Source organism: Hirundo rustica, chromosome 17 (genome assembly GCF_015227805.2).
Source record: "Hirundo rustica isolate bHirRus1 chromosome 17, bHirRus1.pri.v3, whole genome shotgun sequence".
In the NCBI taxonomy this organism is placed as follows: Eukaryota; Metazoa; Chordata; class Aves; order Passeriformes; family Hirundinidae; genus Hirundo; species Hirundo rustica.
The window spans coordinates 7,885,207-7,902,848 of NC_053466.1; the positions used below are offsets into that span (position 1 = coordinate 7,885,207).

The 17,642-nt window shown below is 39.9% G+C and overlaps 1 protein-coding gene across 1 annotated transcript in view; it reads left to right on the forward strand.

Annotated features, from left to right (window-relative positions):
• Positions 1-17,642, forward strand: part of PPIL2 (peptidylprolyl isomerase like 2) — a 68,353-nt gene that overhangs the window by 17,897 nt on the left and 32,814 nt on the right. Inside the window, exons 8-12 of the mRNA XM_040080975.2 lie at positions 1,034-1,123; positions 9,619-9,694; positions 10,483-10,643; positions 12,196-12,271; positions 13,441-13,547. Coding sequence (XP_039936909.1) covers positions 1,034-1,123; positions 9,619-9,694; positions 10,483-10,643; positions 12,196-12,271; positions 13,441-13,547 — 510 coding nt within the window. The remainder of the gene's footprint in view (positions 1-1,033; positions 1,124-9,618; positions 9,695-10,482; positions 10,644-12,195; positions 12,272-13,440; positions 13,548-17,642) is intronic.

Below are 17,642 nucleotides of genomic sequence, written 5' to 3' on the forward strand. Positions count from 1 at the left end.
GACACTTAAACTGCATTTTTATTCGTGTTTTGTGAACATTTTTGTAAACCCAAGTGGAATTTTAATTGTGACTTCTTTGCATAGTCCTTACTGTAAAAGCAAGATTTATTTATTTTTTCAGTAGCAAATAAATCCTTCAATTAATGAATCCATATCCAGTGTTGTGAAAAGTCTGAACACTGGAACGTCTGCTTTTTGAGTTCTGATGGGGCATTCGGATACTGAGGGAGGAACGGGCTGAAACCATTGCAATCAAGGAAAGGCTGGATTCATCGTGGGTTTGAAAACCTGCTCTGATGTAGAAAAGCTGTCCTCAGCCGTAAGAGCAGTCAAGATCAGGTTAAAATTGAAAGTATTTCTTGTTCTTTCTGCGAGCAGGGTGCTTTGGCTGCTGGGGTGAACAGGCAGGGATGAGTTTCAGAGAGGTCTTTGTTAATCCCTGGTCAGTTCTGCAGAACTCTTGCTCTTTTGCTGCAGCCTACAGCACTGGCCTTCCTGAATGGGCTGTGCCAAGAGGCTCTGTGCCCCATGTGGTAGCACATGAAGTGATAGCAGGTGCTGGTTTATTACAAGCATGGAATTTATGGACTGCTGGAGGTCCTGGGACAACATTAGCACTTCCATCCGAGGTGCACAGAGGACATTTGGGTAAATAAGAGAGATTCAGGCGTCTTTTGCATGTAAGAGCTTAGAAAACTGAAAGCAAGAATTCTCTTTTTTTCATTTTGGCAGTACTTTTGCGATTAATTTGGTTTGAATGATAGACATAACTGTGGAATGGAGACTGCAAGGTTCCTCTTAAAAGTACAACCCAGCAAACCGCACAAAACTGTCAAGTTTTGTAGGGATGAGAGACAAAAACATCTCACTTGTTAAAGCCCACAATGAAAATATTGCAGCTGCCAGATGAGAAAGAGAGTGAAACTGTTTTCTTTATGATTTGTACTTTAAGATTTTATTGATAGCACATATTTACTTGTAACATTTGCACACAAGAATCTGATTTTTGCCGTGTGTTTTGCCTGGCTGTTAGGCGGTTGAGCAGCTGAACATAAAACCAAAGAGCTACAAGGATCTCCTGACAGATGAGCCCTTCACTCGGCAAGACATCGTCACACTGCAGGTGAACTTTCCTCTCTGTTACCTTGTACCACACAGGGTTTTATTTTGCAGAGGGGGAAATGCTGCTGTGTCCACTGTTCTAGCAGGAAACTAGAGTAACTGAACAGAGAAACTTCACTGCATTTGCGTTGTTACCCAGATGAGACACAAAGATTCCGTGTGACACAGTCTGGATGAGTTGGTAACACAGTCCGTGGTATCAAAAGAAACAGTGTTTAGAATGTAAAGTATTTGAACTTTTAGGAACTTGGCATGTTACATTAGGGCTGAAGTGGATTGTCCATCTTACTCTTCCGAAGATGTATAAAAGAGTCAAAGGTTCAGAAAAGTGTTTTCCATGGAATGTTTCTCTGACTGTAGAGAAAGGCAGCAAACCAGAGGACTTTCTGTAATGGCTTGTTTGGAATGTTTTGCTTCTCAATAGATACCAATGTTGGTTCTTTGCAGAGTTTAAGAAAATTATAACCTGAATTAAAAGAGCATTGTGGATTTTACAGTGTAAAAGGTAGTTATTTACAGGAGAAGTTTCGTCTCAAAAGATCTAAAACTTTTGTTTAAAAGCAGGTATTTTTAAGCTTGCATTATTTTAAAAAAGGGGAAAAAGATTCCTGGATCATTATTATTGAAATCATGAGTTAGTGTGCATCTCATGAACACTTAATTGCCACTAGCCAAGACAATAGAGTCTAATTCAAATAGAAAAATATTTTTCATTTATGTCTAAATTTAAATAAAGTGTAAGCCTTCTTTCCTACTCCCCAGTGCTTAACAGCATGTTTTTAAATATTTTTCCTCTGTTCCTTTGGGCTTGTTGGTGTTCAAGCTAATGCAACAAAGTAAAATGTTTTTATTCCAATGGATACAAAAAATACAGCTTTTTTTTCTGATTGGAAGCTCCCAACAAAATGTTATTTCTGTGTAACTGCATGGTTGCTAATGGATTTGGAAAAGTAAAAAAAGACAAGTGTCTAAAAATGTGTCCGTGCACCCATATGGAAAACCAAATTATTTTGAACAAACAATTGAAATGTGCAGTCGCTAAAAAAATATTTTGATATGTTTTGTAGAGTTGGAATTGAATGTATATATGAAGAGTGTATTCCTGCTACTTGCCTAGCTTTGATTTTTCACAGCTGCTCTAGTCCTCTAAATCTCAAAGCACAGCAGCTCAAAATTTCGTCCTTCTCTATGTGAATTTTTATCAGTATTTTTCATCTTCGTTCTTGACATTCTGGGTTTCTGTCTTGCTTGGAGGGTTATGTCTAATATGAAGCTAAGTAGATTTTGGTAGTTGTGCAGTCCAAGGTCTCGGTCACACATTGCCTGCACCTCTCCCACCTCCACTGAGGGTGATGTTCATAATGTGTGATTTGATCCTCTTCAGTAGCCAGTTCATTGTGGATTGGTGTTAACTTCTGCAGTGTACACTCTTGTGCTACACTCTTCTTAAATAAGTTTAGAACTAGCAAAGACACCCCCATCTTGGGATTGGACTGCAAGAGATTTGACCATCTGAATGCTGTTGGTCAGATAAAGTTTGACCTTTTACCAGATCAGGCTTTAAATATTTTTTTCAGAATTATTTCTAACAGTCTAAAATGGCTTCAGGCTGTTGAAGGAGAAGTGAGATCCATTTCCTGCACTGCACAACACCCACAGCAAACTCGCGCTTAGAACTTGATTTCTCCTATTCAAATTGTGCCCTACCCTGACTTGCTTTGTTGAGGCCAGGATTCCATCTGAAGTGGCGTGACTAGCCTGGGTCAATTAGAATTGCTGAAGTAGATGTGGTAGAGAAATGTGCTGTTATTTTCTCACAGTGTTTTCTTATATAAATTATTGAAAGACAGACCGGTGTCTCCTCTCTTGTTGACAACACTGCAGGCAGCGTGATGGCTTCAGGCTTCACACTGCCAAGCTCCACCACCTGTGGCTCTGTTTCTTAGCCAGAGTTCATGACTGCAATCTGTTGTGTTTCAGAGCTCTACCCCAATTCCTCCTTCTCTGAAAAACCTTTCAGTTCTGTGTTGAAATTTATCACTTTGTTGTTTTCTCATTTCCCCATGTAAATTGAGTGCTGTGGTATCCAAGAGAGCTGGAATTGAGACTGAGTTGGTATCACTGACCCTGCTGTTTGGCAAAAAAGTAGATGTAAAGGAAGTTGCTATAAAAAAACATGCTTTGCTTTGCAAATAACAGCTGAATAGGGCTGTCTGTAATAGTTGTGTTTAGCAATAGAAAATAGCATTTCCAGAGGCTGACTCTGAATGTCCTAGGAAACAGATGGGGTACCTGTGTTTGGTAGTGAGATACAACGTGATAAGTGGAAAATATGAATGATGTATGTTTACAGATTATTTGTATGATCACATATTTCCTTATTGATACATAAAGGACAATCCTACATTTACTTGGATTTTACCAGAATAGCAATCGACCTCAAACTTGGCTTCTGTCTCCTAATATATATAATTAAAAACAAAACAAGAAAGATTTACTCTTTTCAGAGGAGGCAGAATTGCATAATATGCTTTTCCTGTTCTTGGTCCTAAACATTATTCAAACACAAGTCATAATCCACCCTGTTATCTTTTCTGCTAAGCACCACCTCCTCTGGTTGTGTTGAATTTAGTAGCAGTTATTTATGTGCTATTTACTTGTTAAAAAGGACAACTTCTTTTTTTTGTTCAAAACTAAAAAAGGCAGAATCACAACTTTAGTTGTTAGCAATACTGTCTTAGGTCTTTGATGTGCTTTCTTTGTAAAGGAATCCGCAGTGCTTCCTACACGTAGTCCATATACAGCATATACTTCTTTCCCCGTTGAAATGCAAATGTCCTGGAGTGGGCATGGCAGTTTTTCATCAGCATATGGCCATATTATCCAGCCAGTCAGGGCAGGAGGTAAAGGGTAATACCATATCCTGGTGTGCAAGATGCATTAGCAGTATTGGAATGGAGTTATTCGGGCAGAAGAAGTCATGGATTCTAGTTCAGGATTTTGCTGATGATGACAGAAATGCACATGGCATTATTCCATATGATACCCTTCCTAGATACAGCTCTCCTAGTATGACTGGGGTTTTGAACTGTAGCTCTTTACACTGAAGTTTAAATTTCCTTGCCTTAGCTTTGTGATCTTGCTACAAACTCAAGTCAAGCTTTCCATCTTCTGCAGGGCAGGTCTTACATTTTTCCAAGTTTCTCTCTCCTTATCATTATTTTGGATAATTTTTCTTCCAACCCAACTGTACTGGTTCATGTCTCTTTTAAATGGAATTTGCTGTTGTATGTTGTCTAAGTTTCTCATAACTTTAAACCCACTTATATTCTTTACCTTGATGATGATGAGCTCATCCTAACTCAGCATCCCTTGAAAATGTCATGGATGTGTTCCCAGCTGCCAGACAACTCGAGTACTGTAAGATTAATTAGTTACACTTAGTGGGTAAGGCAGGCTGTAAAGTGCTTGGAGATCTGTGGGGACAGGGTGTCTGCAGTGGAAAAGCTGACATTGTTAACACTTGTTTGCAGTGTCCTTACCTCCCTCTTCTGCTTGCTCTTCTGGTACTTTGCTGTTCATCATTTCACTTTGCAATTGGTTTCAAGGTAGGATTGAGCACAACTTTGTAATAATAGTGCATTAGACTTCACTTCAGATCTAGGTAATTCTTCCAGTCCCATGTCTTACAGGTTTTCAGGTAGTGTTCAGTCTAAACGTTTAACCTAATTTGAGATTATCTTCCAAGTAAATTTTTGGGGGATTGACTGCTAGATCTCAATGTTTACCGTCAAATCTTTATGGCAAAATCTGGCAGAAATTATTATTAATTAGTGTCAATGTAAATTCATGTGTGTTTCAATCCTATATTACGCAGATTATTCTTTGTGTAATGATGTGGAACTTAACAGTAAGCACATAAATACCTATCATCTGAATTCCCCCATATATGCCCAGGCAGGCTGGGGCAGATGCCCCAGCTCAAGGTGGAGAGAGGAACAGGGTCAGGTAGAGCTTTGCTGGACACAGGGGTGAACTTCCCATCTCAGCAAGTGTAAGAGGTCCTGAGGAGAGCAAAGTAAGAAAGTTGAAATACCCAGCTTTCACATCCCATTTGATAGGAAATGTTCAGAGGAGTGGAGAAGTTTCCCCTTTAGCACCTTGTCAATTTGTCATCCTCCACTGTGGCTCTGTTGACAAACCAGAGACAAACTTAAGTTTGTGAGGATACAGCAGAAGTTACTCCTGCTCTGGAAACTCTTTGAAGCTGTTGCTGAGCCGTGTGCTGGCAGGGGATTTAATGAGCACTGTGGCTGTGCTCAGTGGCAGTGCTGCAGGTGAGGCAGAGGCACATGTGGGGGCTCCTCCTTGCCCAAGGAAGTGCAATGAAGCCCCTGCCCTGCTGTGCCAGGGGCAGCAGGCACAGTGCTCTGGTGGCAGCCTGCAGAGAGCCTTCCCTGGTGGATGCAGGCTAACAAATGCATCCTCTTTGCACTGCAGAAATGGAGGGGGGAAGAGAAGATAACACCAAGTCTGGCTAAATGCTAACAGAGGGAATGCTGTTAAAGGGAAAAAAGCCTCATACTGTTATGTGCTTCCTTATGTCAGTTTTATTGTTTCTGTATAACCTAATCAGCTGTGGACAAGACATGGCTCCCGACAAGCTGTTAAACACCGCTGACATTTGTGGCAGGAAGCACAGCTAATGAGCAGAGCTGGAGGTAGCTGAGCTGCACACTGTTAATTGATATTTCACTCCTCAGCTATTCCTCATTTGCTCTTTGTGTGACAGAAGGTCAGAGCAGATTTCCTCACGGTTGTGGGTGAGGTCTCTGGGAGGGAGAACCCTGCATCAATGGGCGTGCAGAGTAGCAGGTAAAGAAGTGGGACAGTGACAGTGAGGGTGAGAGTCCTAAGGATAATTAGGGATGCAGCAAGGCCAACCAAATGCTAAGAGAGAAATCAGGACTCAAAGAAATCACAGAGTCCTATTGGTTTTAACCTGCTTTTTGGGGGCTTGTATGTGGTGCATATGATTAACAGAGTTCAAGCTGTTTCCCTGAGTAGGTAAAACCAGAAAAAGTCTGGGAAAAAACAAGTGGAATAAAACTTGAGATTAGCTGTTTTCAGAGCCCAGCTTTCAGGAGAACATTAAATATGAGATTTTTAATAGTGATGATAGTTAGCCACCCTTTGAAGCCTATATCTGTGCTAGTACTTTGCTGAACTAAAGTTTATGGTTCATAACCTTAATAAGAAAAACCCTGAGACTGCCAGCCATGGTGTTTTGAATACATATTTTTAATCATGCTAAGACAAACGAAAGTAGGCCATGGTTCATCTTCCTTTCTGGTTTCTGTGCACTTACACAGAACTTATTTCTTTAGGTCTTTGTGCTCCAAGCCTTAATCTTAACAGGATTGGGAACATCCCCATGAGTCCAGCCTTTCTCTGACCAGGAGAGGCAATGAATTCGTTAGAGCTTGAGGCTTTGACAATGTGTGTCTGTCTGCCCGTCCCTGTGGCATCTTGTTCGGACTGCTCTGATTCAGTGCCCGGTAACTGTCACGGATGCAATGAGAGGAGCCTGGCAGGCTAATTATTAGCATTTAGACAGTTTTATTCCTGAAGTGATGCATCTAAAGACTGTGCAAACTTAAAAAATTTTCATAGTCTTACCTTTAAAAAATCTGTATCTCGTGTTGTAGGACTCGGTACCACCAGTAAGGAAATGGTTTGTGTCTTCTGCAGCACAGTTTGGGCTGGTCAGATTTCTGCTCTTGGGGACAGGTAGAAGCAACTGGGATCTTGTGTTTGACTTAGTATTCACTGCAGTACTTTCACAGTATGCTAATTCTGGTTCACACAAATTCTAATCAAGAGAATTCTAATCAAACTTCTATAAATCAAACTAAGTATATCTAGATGCTGTGTTTTAGAGGGAGCAGTAAACAGGTCTTGGTGTCCTGTACAAGATGATACTCGAATTTCAATGTGAGGAGCCATTTTTGAGGGGCTGTTCCACTGACAGAAGGAAATCTCTTTTGGGGTAGGAGTGTGGGTTCTCCCCCTTCTCTATGTGTGGTGAGGCTCTTGCTTTGCAGAATCAGGAATACAAGGGGACAGCCCTGTAAACCAAACCTTTGTCAAGGTTTCCATTGGAACAGATGGCCCACGTGGCTGTGGTGGAAGGACCTTGTGCAGGGGACCTGGGTCACAGTTCTGGAGTTCAGATGTCCCAGAGGGCAGATGGACAGCTGGTCTGCAAGGACAAGGAGCTGCCGTGTGGCCTCTGCTGTCCTTCACACGATAATGATGCACTGCCAGAGCAGGGGCTGGTGGTGATTTGGAGAGCCCTGAGAAATCCCCTGCAAGGAAAGAGGCTGTGAACACTTTGGAGTTGCTCGATGCCTGTGACTAGGCTGGTTAAGCCACATTGATGTTTGAATGAATTGTGGCTGTTAAACGGTGTGAACAAATCTGATTTGTGGCACCCTGAGCACAAGCCCCTGGGTTTTGTAAGGCACGGGGAGTTGTGATGTCCTTTTTTTATTTTTAAACAATCAATAAATGAAGAAGCTTTATTTAGAGGAACATCATGAAGGTGTTTTCTGTTGCATTTTTACTGCTGCCTTCCCTCCTGTCCAGGAAAAATAGTTTTCAGGAGTCAGTCTTGCCCTTCAGCTTTGCCATGAACTGCAGACGTGGATTGCTATAAACCCATTTATCTCTATTAATATTAATACACAGATATTTTTCCCTTTCCTGAAGGGGTAAGCAGATCTTCCCTCCTTCCTTTACCTTTTGAGGCAGTACATCTATGTGCAGAGCAGTGATTGCTGTCTTGGGAAGCTGCAGAGTATTTGGGAGTGAAGATGTCTTGTGAAAACACACGGAGTTCTTTCTCCAGACTTTCTCCATGCATCTTGTTGACTGTCAGAAAGCAAGGCTCAAAATCATTTCTATTCACGTATATAAATATGTGTGTACAGTAATAAATAATAAATACACCCAGTGTCAGAGGAAACAAAAATGGCTAAAAAATAGATCCGAATTTCCTATTTTTTAGTGGTTTTATTTAAAGATTGTCTGTTTCTAAAGCAAAATCTTAAAGATGTAATTTTTTGAGGCAGTTTTGGGGGTTTTTTTTTGTCTCAGTGAAGATCTGTTGGAGGGGTATGATGGGACAGGAAGCACTAGAAAATTGTTATCTGGTGGTTAGGAAAGTGGACAGCAGAAAGCCAGGAGATCACATTAAGGTGCAGAATCACATAGAAACACATTTCAAAAATGTGTTTTGATTTTAGTACCAGCAATAGAACTAAAAATGCACTCTTTGGTGGAAGCATAACATTTCATGGCTGAATGAAAGGCATAATTAGATCATTTTATAAATTATGGAGCTAGCAGCTCTGCTTGTATTAAGCATTACTTCTGGCAGAGATGAAATTGTCAAACTTTTTGTCAACCATGGTGGTCTGAGAAGCTTTCTTAATGTTTTTAGGATAATATATTTAATACTATACATTAGGTCTATACATTATGTTGCATTAGCTTTAGCCTGAACTAGAAACTATTGCATATTATTTTATTAGTTTGGTATTTTAAAGTTTGAATTGTTTTCTGTAAGACAGACTTTCCATTAGTGACTGGGTGTCCTGGGCTGATGTTTTGACCTTTCTGTGCTTCAGAGGAGCTTGAGGAGAAAACCTTGAAGTCATTGTAAGGAGAGGATTAAAGCCTGTTTAATAATAGTATAAAGTAACCTAGATCAGCAGTAGGCATTCCTTGTCTCACTCTGTCTAAGGAAAGGTCAGAGTTCTGCAGCAAGTTGCCTTGAGATAGCATAAAGAATCACAGTTAATGGACTGTGTGTTTTTGCTGTTTTCCTCCAGTGGTCACTAAATTGAATTTTCATAATAGGTTTTTTCTTTTTTTTGCATCATTTTTAAACATAGTTCTGTAAGCACTAGTTAAAAAAAAAAACAACTGTCAAAACAGTTCTTACTGCAGAGACTTGCTCTGAGGTTTTATTTGTGTTTTGAAATGCATTGCAGAAGTTCACAGAGCATGTGCAAATCAGGCCTAGGATTACAAATAGCAGGAGATAGCTGATGTGCTTTTGCATGGATCTTAGACCAAAGCTCAGAACAAAGGAAAGAACCAGGGGATTGCATTGTTCTTGCCTCTCTAGGATGGGGGAGACTCGGCTGGGTTCTGGTAGCAACTTCTGGAGGTGATAGTTGTGTAATCTATGTTTGGAACTGAATTGCAGATCCCTAAGGAGTCTGCTGTGAACAGACTCATTGCTGATGCTGGTTGCAGTTGATTGCTTTGTATTTTTTTCGTCTTTCTGTGGTTTGAGGAGTATGGAAGTTATTCTGTTTCTCCCTGTTTATTTATTACGGTGTCTGCCCTATGGTCTTGTCTATTGCTTGGAATATGTGCCTACCAAGATCTCTGATATTCGTTTTTTTTAATTATTATTACTTTCAGGATCCAACAAACCTGGATAAGTTCAATGTCTCAAACTTCTTTCATGTTAAGAACAACATAAAAGTAATTGATCCAGGTAAGGATGAATTGAAGGTAGGCTGAGAAAACGCCAATCCAAACATAGAAAATCTGAAGATGATATTGTGGAATTGACTCTGTTTTCTGGAAGGATAGCTCTCAGTGGTTAGCTTATTGTGCTTATATCTGGTTTTGGGGTTTTTGTAATTACTATTGTGCAAGCAAGCATCTCTTTCTATTTGCCTCATCAGAATAAGTGAGTATTTTCTCAGATATGGAATATCTAATATCCAGCAAATAATAAGCATACCAAGATAGAGGACAAGTGAAACTTGTAAAAATTAAATATTAAATTAAAATATTAACTAAATCAAATACCACAGTCCAGTTCAGCAATCTCCTTCCCCTATTGTCACATAAAATATCTGATCCTGGGATTTTTGTATCACAGGCCTGGCCATTCAGTGAGGAGATGAAGGACAGAAGTTTATATTGTACCCAACTATATTTTGTCTTTATTGTTCTATAAAATTTTTACAAGACTTGAATGGACTTAGATAATTTTTAGTGGTTTCAAATAAATTTTTATGATAGTTGGCTTGATTTTTTTTTTCTTGTACATCGTATTGGCATTTATTGTGCTATATTTTGGCATTAGTGTTATGCATTGCTATTTGTCAATGTGTATGGAGGAATATCTGTAGTTGCTAGACCTTTTTATTTAAAAAAGAAAAAGTAGCAATAATGTCCGGAAAGTTTTTGTGTAATTAGTAATGTAATAAACTGAAGGAGAATAAAATACAGTGTTTCTTTTAATTCTGAGTGATTTAACTTTGTCTTACCTAGATGAAGAAAAAGCAAAATTAGATCCATCTTACTATTTGAAAAACACAAATACAGAGACCCGAGAGACCTTACTGGAGCTTTATAAGGAATTCAAAGGTGATGATATTTTAGCAGCTACCATGAAGGCTCCTGAAAAGAAGAAAGTGGATAAGCTGAATGCAGTAAGTTGACTTAATTTGTAGTTTGGTACTGATTGACTTCTTCAAGAATGGTAATAGTTGTTTTTCTTCTTAGAGGCCTTATTGCAGTATAAACAAACACTGCTCCTTCTGTTTCTTCTCACACAGAAATTTGTCATAGATGAAAAGATGAGAATCATGTCAGGATTCCTTAGACATGCGTAGTATGTGTCAGTGAGTTTCTATTTGTTAAATCATTGCAAAGGAACCTAAACATTTGAGAACTGAATCAAAAGAAGAAGGAAGAATCCTTACGATGTGGCTGCGTGTGTGTTGGCAGAACCATTTTCCCAGGTTGTAATCTCTCACTTTGACTTTGTTTATCATTGCTTCCTGCATTTATTGGCAGAGAGAGCACACCTTAAGGGTAGTGCAGGTGAATCATTTCTGGTGTGGACAAACACATAAATCATCCACAGCTGCTCCTCCATTTTCTTTTTCCACTGGAATGCAGGGTTTAGTGGAATATTTTAAAGGATGTTCTTCCAGGTGCATGTTCCTGGTTGTCAAGAGAAACAATTCATCTGCATCTGGATTTCCTACATCAAAGGCTGTTTGAAATGGGCAAGAGAGAGTATTCTTCTGTCCTTTAATAATTCTGGGATGTGTGTGCCTCCTTGCTTTGATTACACTTACATGGAAACTAACAGCAGTGCAGCACACAGCTTTCAGTGAGGGGGCTTAGGAGCAGATTAGGGAGTGTGTGTGACCGAGGAGTAGGATCACAAATGCCCCCTTTTTTGGGACATTGTAATGTTAAAATAATAATAATTTTTAAAAAAATTAGGGAGAAGAGTAAAGCGGACAGAGGTAAGGATGAGCTCTGCAGTGTTGGGGAGCCAGATTGTCAGTTTATGACATGGATGGGCATAGCTGAAAACTTACTTAGGATGCAGTGAAACCTTAGAGAGTGAGCACTGACCTGGCCTGCACTCTTTACAGGCATTTTCCTGGAGCTGTTGAACATGTCTCTGGGTTTATTAGATCTTTGTAATTTACTACAAAATCCGTGTGTGACGTTAACGTTTCCCTTCTGCAGAATTACAGAGCTCAAAATAGACCTTGGGAAGCACGGGATGGTGCCTCTGCACGCAGCAGGGCCAGCTGTGGAAGGGGCTGGTTTGCTCTCCCCTATCTCTGTGGTTCACTGCATTTTTCCTTCCACTCAGCAGCACTGGAGACTTCTACAGATGTCTTGGCAGAAATACTCCTTGCCTGTCTCCACCCGTGAACATACAGATTAATTCTGATGATAGAATTTTTGCATAGTGATGTATTAAATTGTAGTGGAAGCATTAAGCCCCTTTAGCTCAGCGCGTGAGCAGCCTTAACTACAGTTCCATCAGAGCAAATGTGGGCAACAGATGGAGAATGATCACTGCACTGGGTATTTGTTTCCTTCAGTAGGAGCTAAAGCAGAAAGTCTGCTTTCAGAAGGATGGTATTTGTGCTTTTCTAATGCTTATATTGTATCTTTGGTAGATAAATTCTAAGATCTAATGTCTCTTTCTCTTGCTTTTTCCTCTGCAAACAGGCTCATTATTCCACTGGAGCTGTAAGTGCTTCCTTCACCTCCACTGCAATGGTGCCTGAAACTACCCACGAAGCAGGTACCAGCACTACCTATCTACAAACTGTTTCTTTATTTCTAAGTTTCAAAGAGTGCTCCTTAGCACATACACATTTATGAGGGCTGAAGGAGTGCATTGGTAATTGGTCAGTGCTAATGCCATGGAAATGTATTCCCTGACCAGATACATCCTTGCTTTCCAGTGAAGCTGTTCTGAAAATATTGGAGCAATTATGATCAAGCTTTGGCTTTGAATGACCGTTACTGCTTTTGAATGAAAATTGATGAGACATTTTCTATGCCTAGGGATGACATATTGACATATCCCCTTTTCTAAGTTAGGAATGAAATATAATCTCTCCTCAGATACCATACAAAACCTTGCCCAACTTTTCGGCCTACCCCAGTATTCGTTAGAACAACGGCAAATTTTGTGATGGTAACTTTTAGTTAACTGCTTTTTGCAAAAAAATACATTTTAATACAATGAAGTTTTCCTTTTACTCTCCAGCCTAAACACAAATGTATAAGATTTATTTAGTTTGGATATTGATTAAATAGCTGAGTCATTAGTATTTCCAGTTGAGAAAGTTTAGATTGCACATACTTGGGCAAAGATTGAACGCATTGCTGAAACTGTTTACCAAATTCCATTCCTTTACTGGGTAAGTTACAGTGATCTGAAGGTGACTGAGTACAGAAAATATCTGACTAACTGGACATTTTGACAAAATGGGAACGGAAACATCATAGATTGATCCTTTGGTTTGACTTACCAGGAATGTCTCCAGTAACAGCTTGAGTTGTTTCAGAAGTGGGTAGGTCTCTATGTCAGCAGTTTGTGGTTGACTGATGACTACCTGCTTGGCTTGCAGGATTGACAAGAAGCAATTTGGGTTCAAAGTAACGTTTGTGGTTGGTAGACGTTGCTTGAAAATTATAGTTTGTAATACTGAATGCTTCTGGGATTTAAAATATACATTATTTGGTTGGTTCTCAAAGAGTTGGTGGTTTGCTATAATGGAAAGTGTTTTGCACAGAGATTAATGCAAGGTTATCATAGATGAATTGCAGGGTAGGATCCCTCGAGACCTGGTACCACAGGAGAAGAGGTCAGACAGTAGGTTCTATGAATCATTTACTGATGATTTCTAAAGATCAATGAGCAAGCTTGCAGAGAGCTAATCACTGTCTTCTGCTTTGATGTAGCTGCTATTGAAGAAGATGTTGTGAGATACCAATATGTGAAGAAGAAGGGATATGTGCGACTTCACACTAATAAAGGAGACCTAAACTTGGAGCTGCACTGTGACATGGTACTGTGCCCCACAAGATCGGTTTCTGTAGATAACAACCAGAATGGAGCTGGCAGTTTAAATGTTTATATGTATATATAAATTAATCTAACTATATATATCTACACTATATGCATGAGTGTTCTCTCTGAGTAGTCCCATCAATTTAGTGGACTACCTACAATATGCCAAGGTACATATTTAGAGCTTCAAAGGATCAGGATTAATGGCCCAAACAATGACCAGGAAGGAAGAGAGCAAAGAGGAGGCAGAGCACAGTGAGGAGGGAATAATCCAAGGTCGCACAGCAGCTTACTGGCAGAACCAGGAAAAGAACCTCACTGAAACCAAGAGCAGTCTTTCAGTCTGATTCCATGTAGTTAAGATCCCCGAGTTAGATTTGTTTCTAAAGCCTAAGCTTTATAGAAAAAAACTAAATGAAAACCTTACAATATGTTTTTACTTCCTGTTGTCCTTTTCTGTTCCTAAAGTTCAAGTTTTCGAACACCTTCCCTTTGCCATTAAGAGAAGTTGATTTTAAAAAAACAACAGACTGGAGTTTTCTATAGTCTATACAGTCTGATTCTGGTAGAAATCAGTGGCTCTTAAAATAATAAACATGGCAAGACTTCTGATAGATGAATGAGTTGTGGCGACAGTGATGTCTCAGACGTCACTGCTTGTGTAGTGTGTTTGCTTATTTATTTGTACAGCCACTTCTATAAAAGGAAAAAAGTTTTCAAACCTTTGATGGTTTACTGAGATTTTTGTTTCAGGATATTATAGGCCTGAAAGTATTAGTATTTTAAAAAGGTGAAGGCTGTGAATTGGGGTTTAAATGGTAAAACTTCTGTTTCTTGTGAGCCTCACAAAGCTTAAGGGCAGTGGTGCTGGGTGGGAGCTGGGGTGCCTGGTGTGAAATCCAGATGTACTGGGAGAATGCATCCATTTTTGCATGCAAGGAAGAAAAAGGAGCAAACAACGTAAACCTTCTGGCTTTCCCTTCTCTTCCTTTGTCTCACATGAGTAAGAGGCAAGATATGTGTAAACATCTCAAGCTGATCTATGCAAACAGCATGAGAATCTCCACAGCAGCGTATCGTGTTAGTAATTCTGTAGGTCTCTGTCATCCCTACAGGTGTTTTCCATGCTCTGAAATAGTAACACTGTAATAAGGCAAAAAGCAGAGGATGTGAGTACAGCAATATTTAGGGGAAGTGGCAGAATGAGCAGATTGCATTGAATCATTTGTTTTGCCATATGTTCTCAAACTGGCTCCTGGCTAAAGCAGGCTGACTGCAGCTATTCTTACCGGGGTGGGCTTTTTGGCCACATGTGTGACCAGTGTCACTCAGTCCTGAGGACCCAGGCTCAATTGCTCATTATGAACTTCCTGTATGATATCCATTGTGTTTCCTTTTTTTCCAGATGAATTCCTATTCATCCACCTTTCACACACCAAGTCTCTTCATGTGCACCCTGGAAGTGTTTTACACAACCAGACATGCTCAAACACTGGCCTCCAGCCATCTGTTCCTTCGTGTCCATTAAATCTGTGTGAATTTAGCAGACCTTTGGCACTGCAGAGGGGGAAAAGATATATATTTAGAATAAATAGAAAAGCTTGTTGCTGCAGGGAGGTTTTCACAACATCCACCTTAGGTCATCATCCTAGGTCTGTGAAATCAGTTCTTTCCGGGAGGCACTTGTTTTTCTCCCTTTACTAAATAAGGAGTTTGTGTTTCTAACTTTGGTTTTCCTGAATCACACTGAGGTCAGCTCAGTGCAGACAGAGCAAACATCTTACAAACATATAGCACATAGATAGGTCACAAATATATATACGAATCAGCTGCAATGAATCTATTGAGGCTGCAAAGATCAATGTAGAAAATGGGAAAGTGCCAAAATCTAAACATTGTTGAACACTTCCAGTTCACCCTGCTTGTGAATATGCATGGCAATAGTCTTAATTAATCATATGCCAAGTTTTTATCAGCTTTTCTGCCTTATCCAGTGCACAGGCTGGATCAGTTCTGGGAGCTGATTGGAGCTGGTTTATATACAGAATTTGGTTTTCCTGTCAAAGTGTGTAGTGTGGGTAAGGTCCTTGAATGCAGCCAGGGGGAACAAGACTGTACCATAATATTCACTCAAATTAAACTGCACAGGGTTTTTTAATTGCGGGATATCCTGTGCTCTGGTCATTATGGAAGCCACCCCGGCAGTGACCAGAATTTCACAGTACTCAAATATATAATTGTGAAATGTTTAAGGAAGCTTGAGGATGAAGTTGCTATATAAATATGACAGATAAATACCTCTGTCTGGAGGTAGGACTTGAAACATTTAAGTTACACTTTAAAATAGTCTTTGGTTTAGATTTCAATGCGTACTTTGAGGTAAAGTCTCCTCACTAAAATAGAGAACAGCGAGTGACATTCTTGCTCTCTTAGATGGTATGTGTGCTGAGTCTTCGATTGGATTTTCATGCCTCTTGTCTGTATTTAAGCAAAAGATTCTTGCAGTTGTGCTGTCAGAGCTCTGCACTGCTTCTGAAATCTGCCCAGTATCCCTTGCCTTCCATCCTCTCCTTGGGTGCTCACTCCCTGTCCCTTCACAGCTCTGTGGTCTCCTTTCTTTCCCGTTTTTTGTGAGCTATTTGTCAGTATGGATTGTTTGTAGCTCAGTCTATATGTACATGTGGAAACCTTTGTTTAAAAATAAATACGGGGTTCTTCATATACTAGTACTTTAAGGTGCCAGTCAGTAAGATTGGTAGTGATGAAATTCTTCCTAGCACCAAAAAACTAATCAAGAAACGTTTTGTATTGATCCAGGGCAGGAAATCAGTGTTGCAGTGTGATTGAAGTCATCGGTTACTTTGTGACAAGATTCAGAAAGAGCATGAAATAGGACTAGAATCCAGATACTTTCAGTGTTTGAAATCACTTGTTCAGAGCACCAGAAAAACTTCACTCAGGTTCCAGAAGGATGGTGTGTGGTTTCAATCACTGACCTGACAAAAGGCAATAAAAAGACTTTGGAAGATAAGCTGGATTTTTTTCCAGCCCTTTCGAATTTGTGCCTCAGATGAGCAAAGGTACTGCTCTCTCTTGGGATCCTAGCAGCGTGCCTGCTGCTTCTTTTTGGTCATTTGTTTTTCTCCCAGTCCCCCTGTTCAGATACAGTATGTTCCTCCTGATGGGCACTAATCAGACGGCCATTTGTAGGGACGTTTTCCAGGAAGCTGAGTTCAGCTGCACATAAGCAACATTTGTTGTATGCACTAATTGGATAAAAATTTACAAAAATTCTACTTGCCAGAAGTAATTCTGGCAAGTACTGAAGATTTAACAACATCCAACAAGTGTTATTCTTTCAGTTCTAGTCCTATGCATGTCAAACACAGAAATCCTGAAGAAATAGCTGATGAAAGGCAACGAGTATCACAGAATTTTTTTGTATTTTATTTACTGTGATTTTTCTAGTCTCCTCAAGTTCTTTTAGTTGCTTTAATCAGGATGCTGCTGGGAACAACTGCATATTATCCATGTGCATTCTGCTGTGTTAGTCACTATAGTGGTGGAGTTTTCCCTTGTAGATGGTGGAGCAGCCATTTAAAATATATATATATCTACATATAAATAAATATGTAAATGTAATGCTCCAGAAGACCCTGTCCAAATGATGAACACGTGGTTTGAGGTTCTATCTCCCTTCTCTGCTGGAGGAATCCTCTGCACACAGGTGGTCCCTGGGGTGCTGGTGTGGTGCTTCAGCCCATGCCAAGAGCTGTAATCAAATACTGATCTGTAGCTGCCGTGCCAGCTTTGGTAAATTCACTTGTCTCTCTCAGGTTTCGTACTTTAAGGTTTATGGGCAAGATGGCAAAACAAATTAGAGTGTGAGATGGATTTCAAAGCTCCATCTGACACTCCACAAATGCTTTTTGAGATTTTAGGGCCTGGCAAATTCTGCTTAATGACGATGCCTTGGCACAGCTTTCCAAAGTAGCCGTTACTCTACAAACACTAATGTTTTAATCTTTTTAGGCCCTCTGACCTGTTAAATATGCCTGTGATCTATAAATGTGTAATCCAGCCCCTGTTCTTT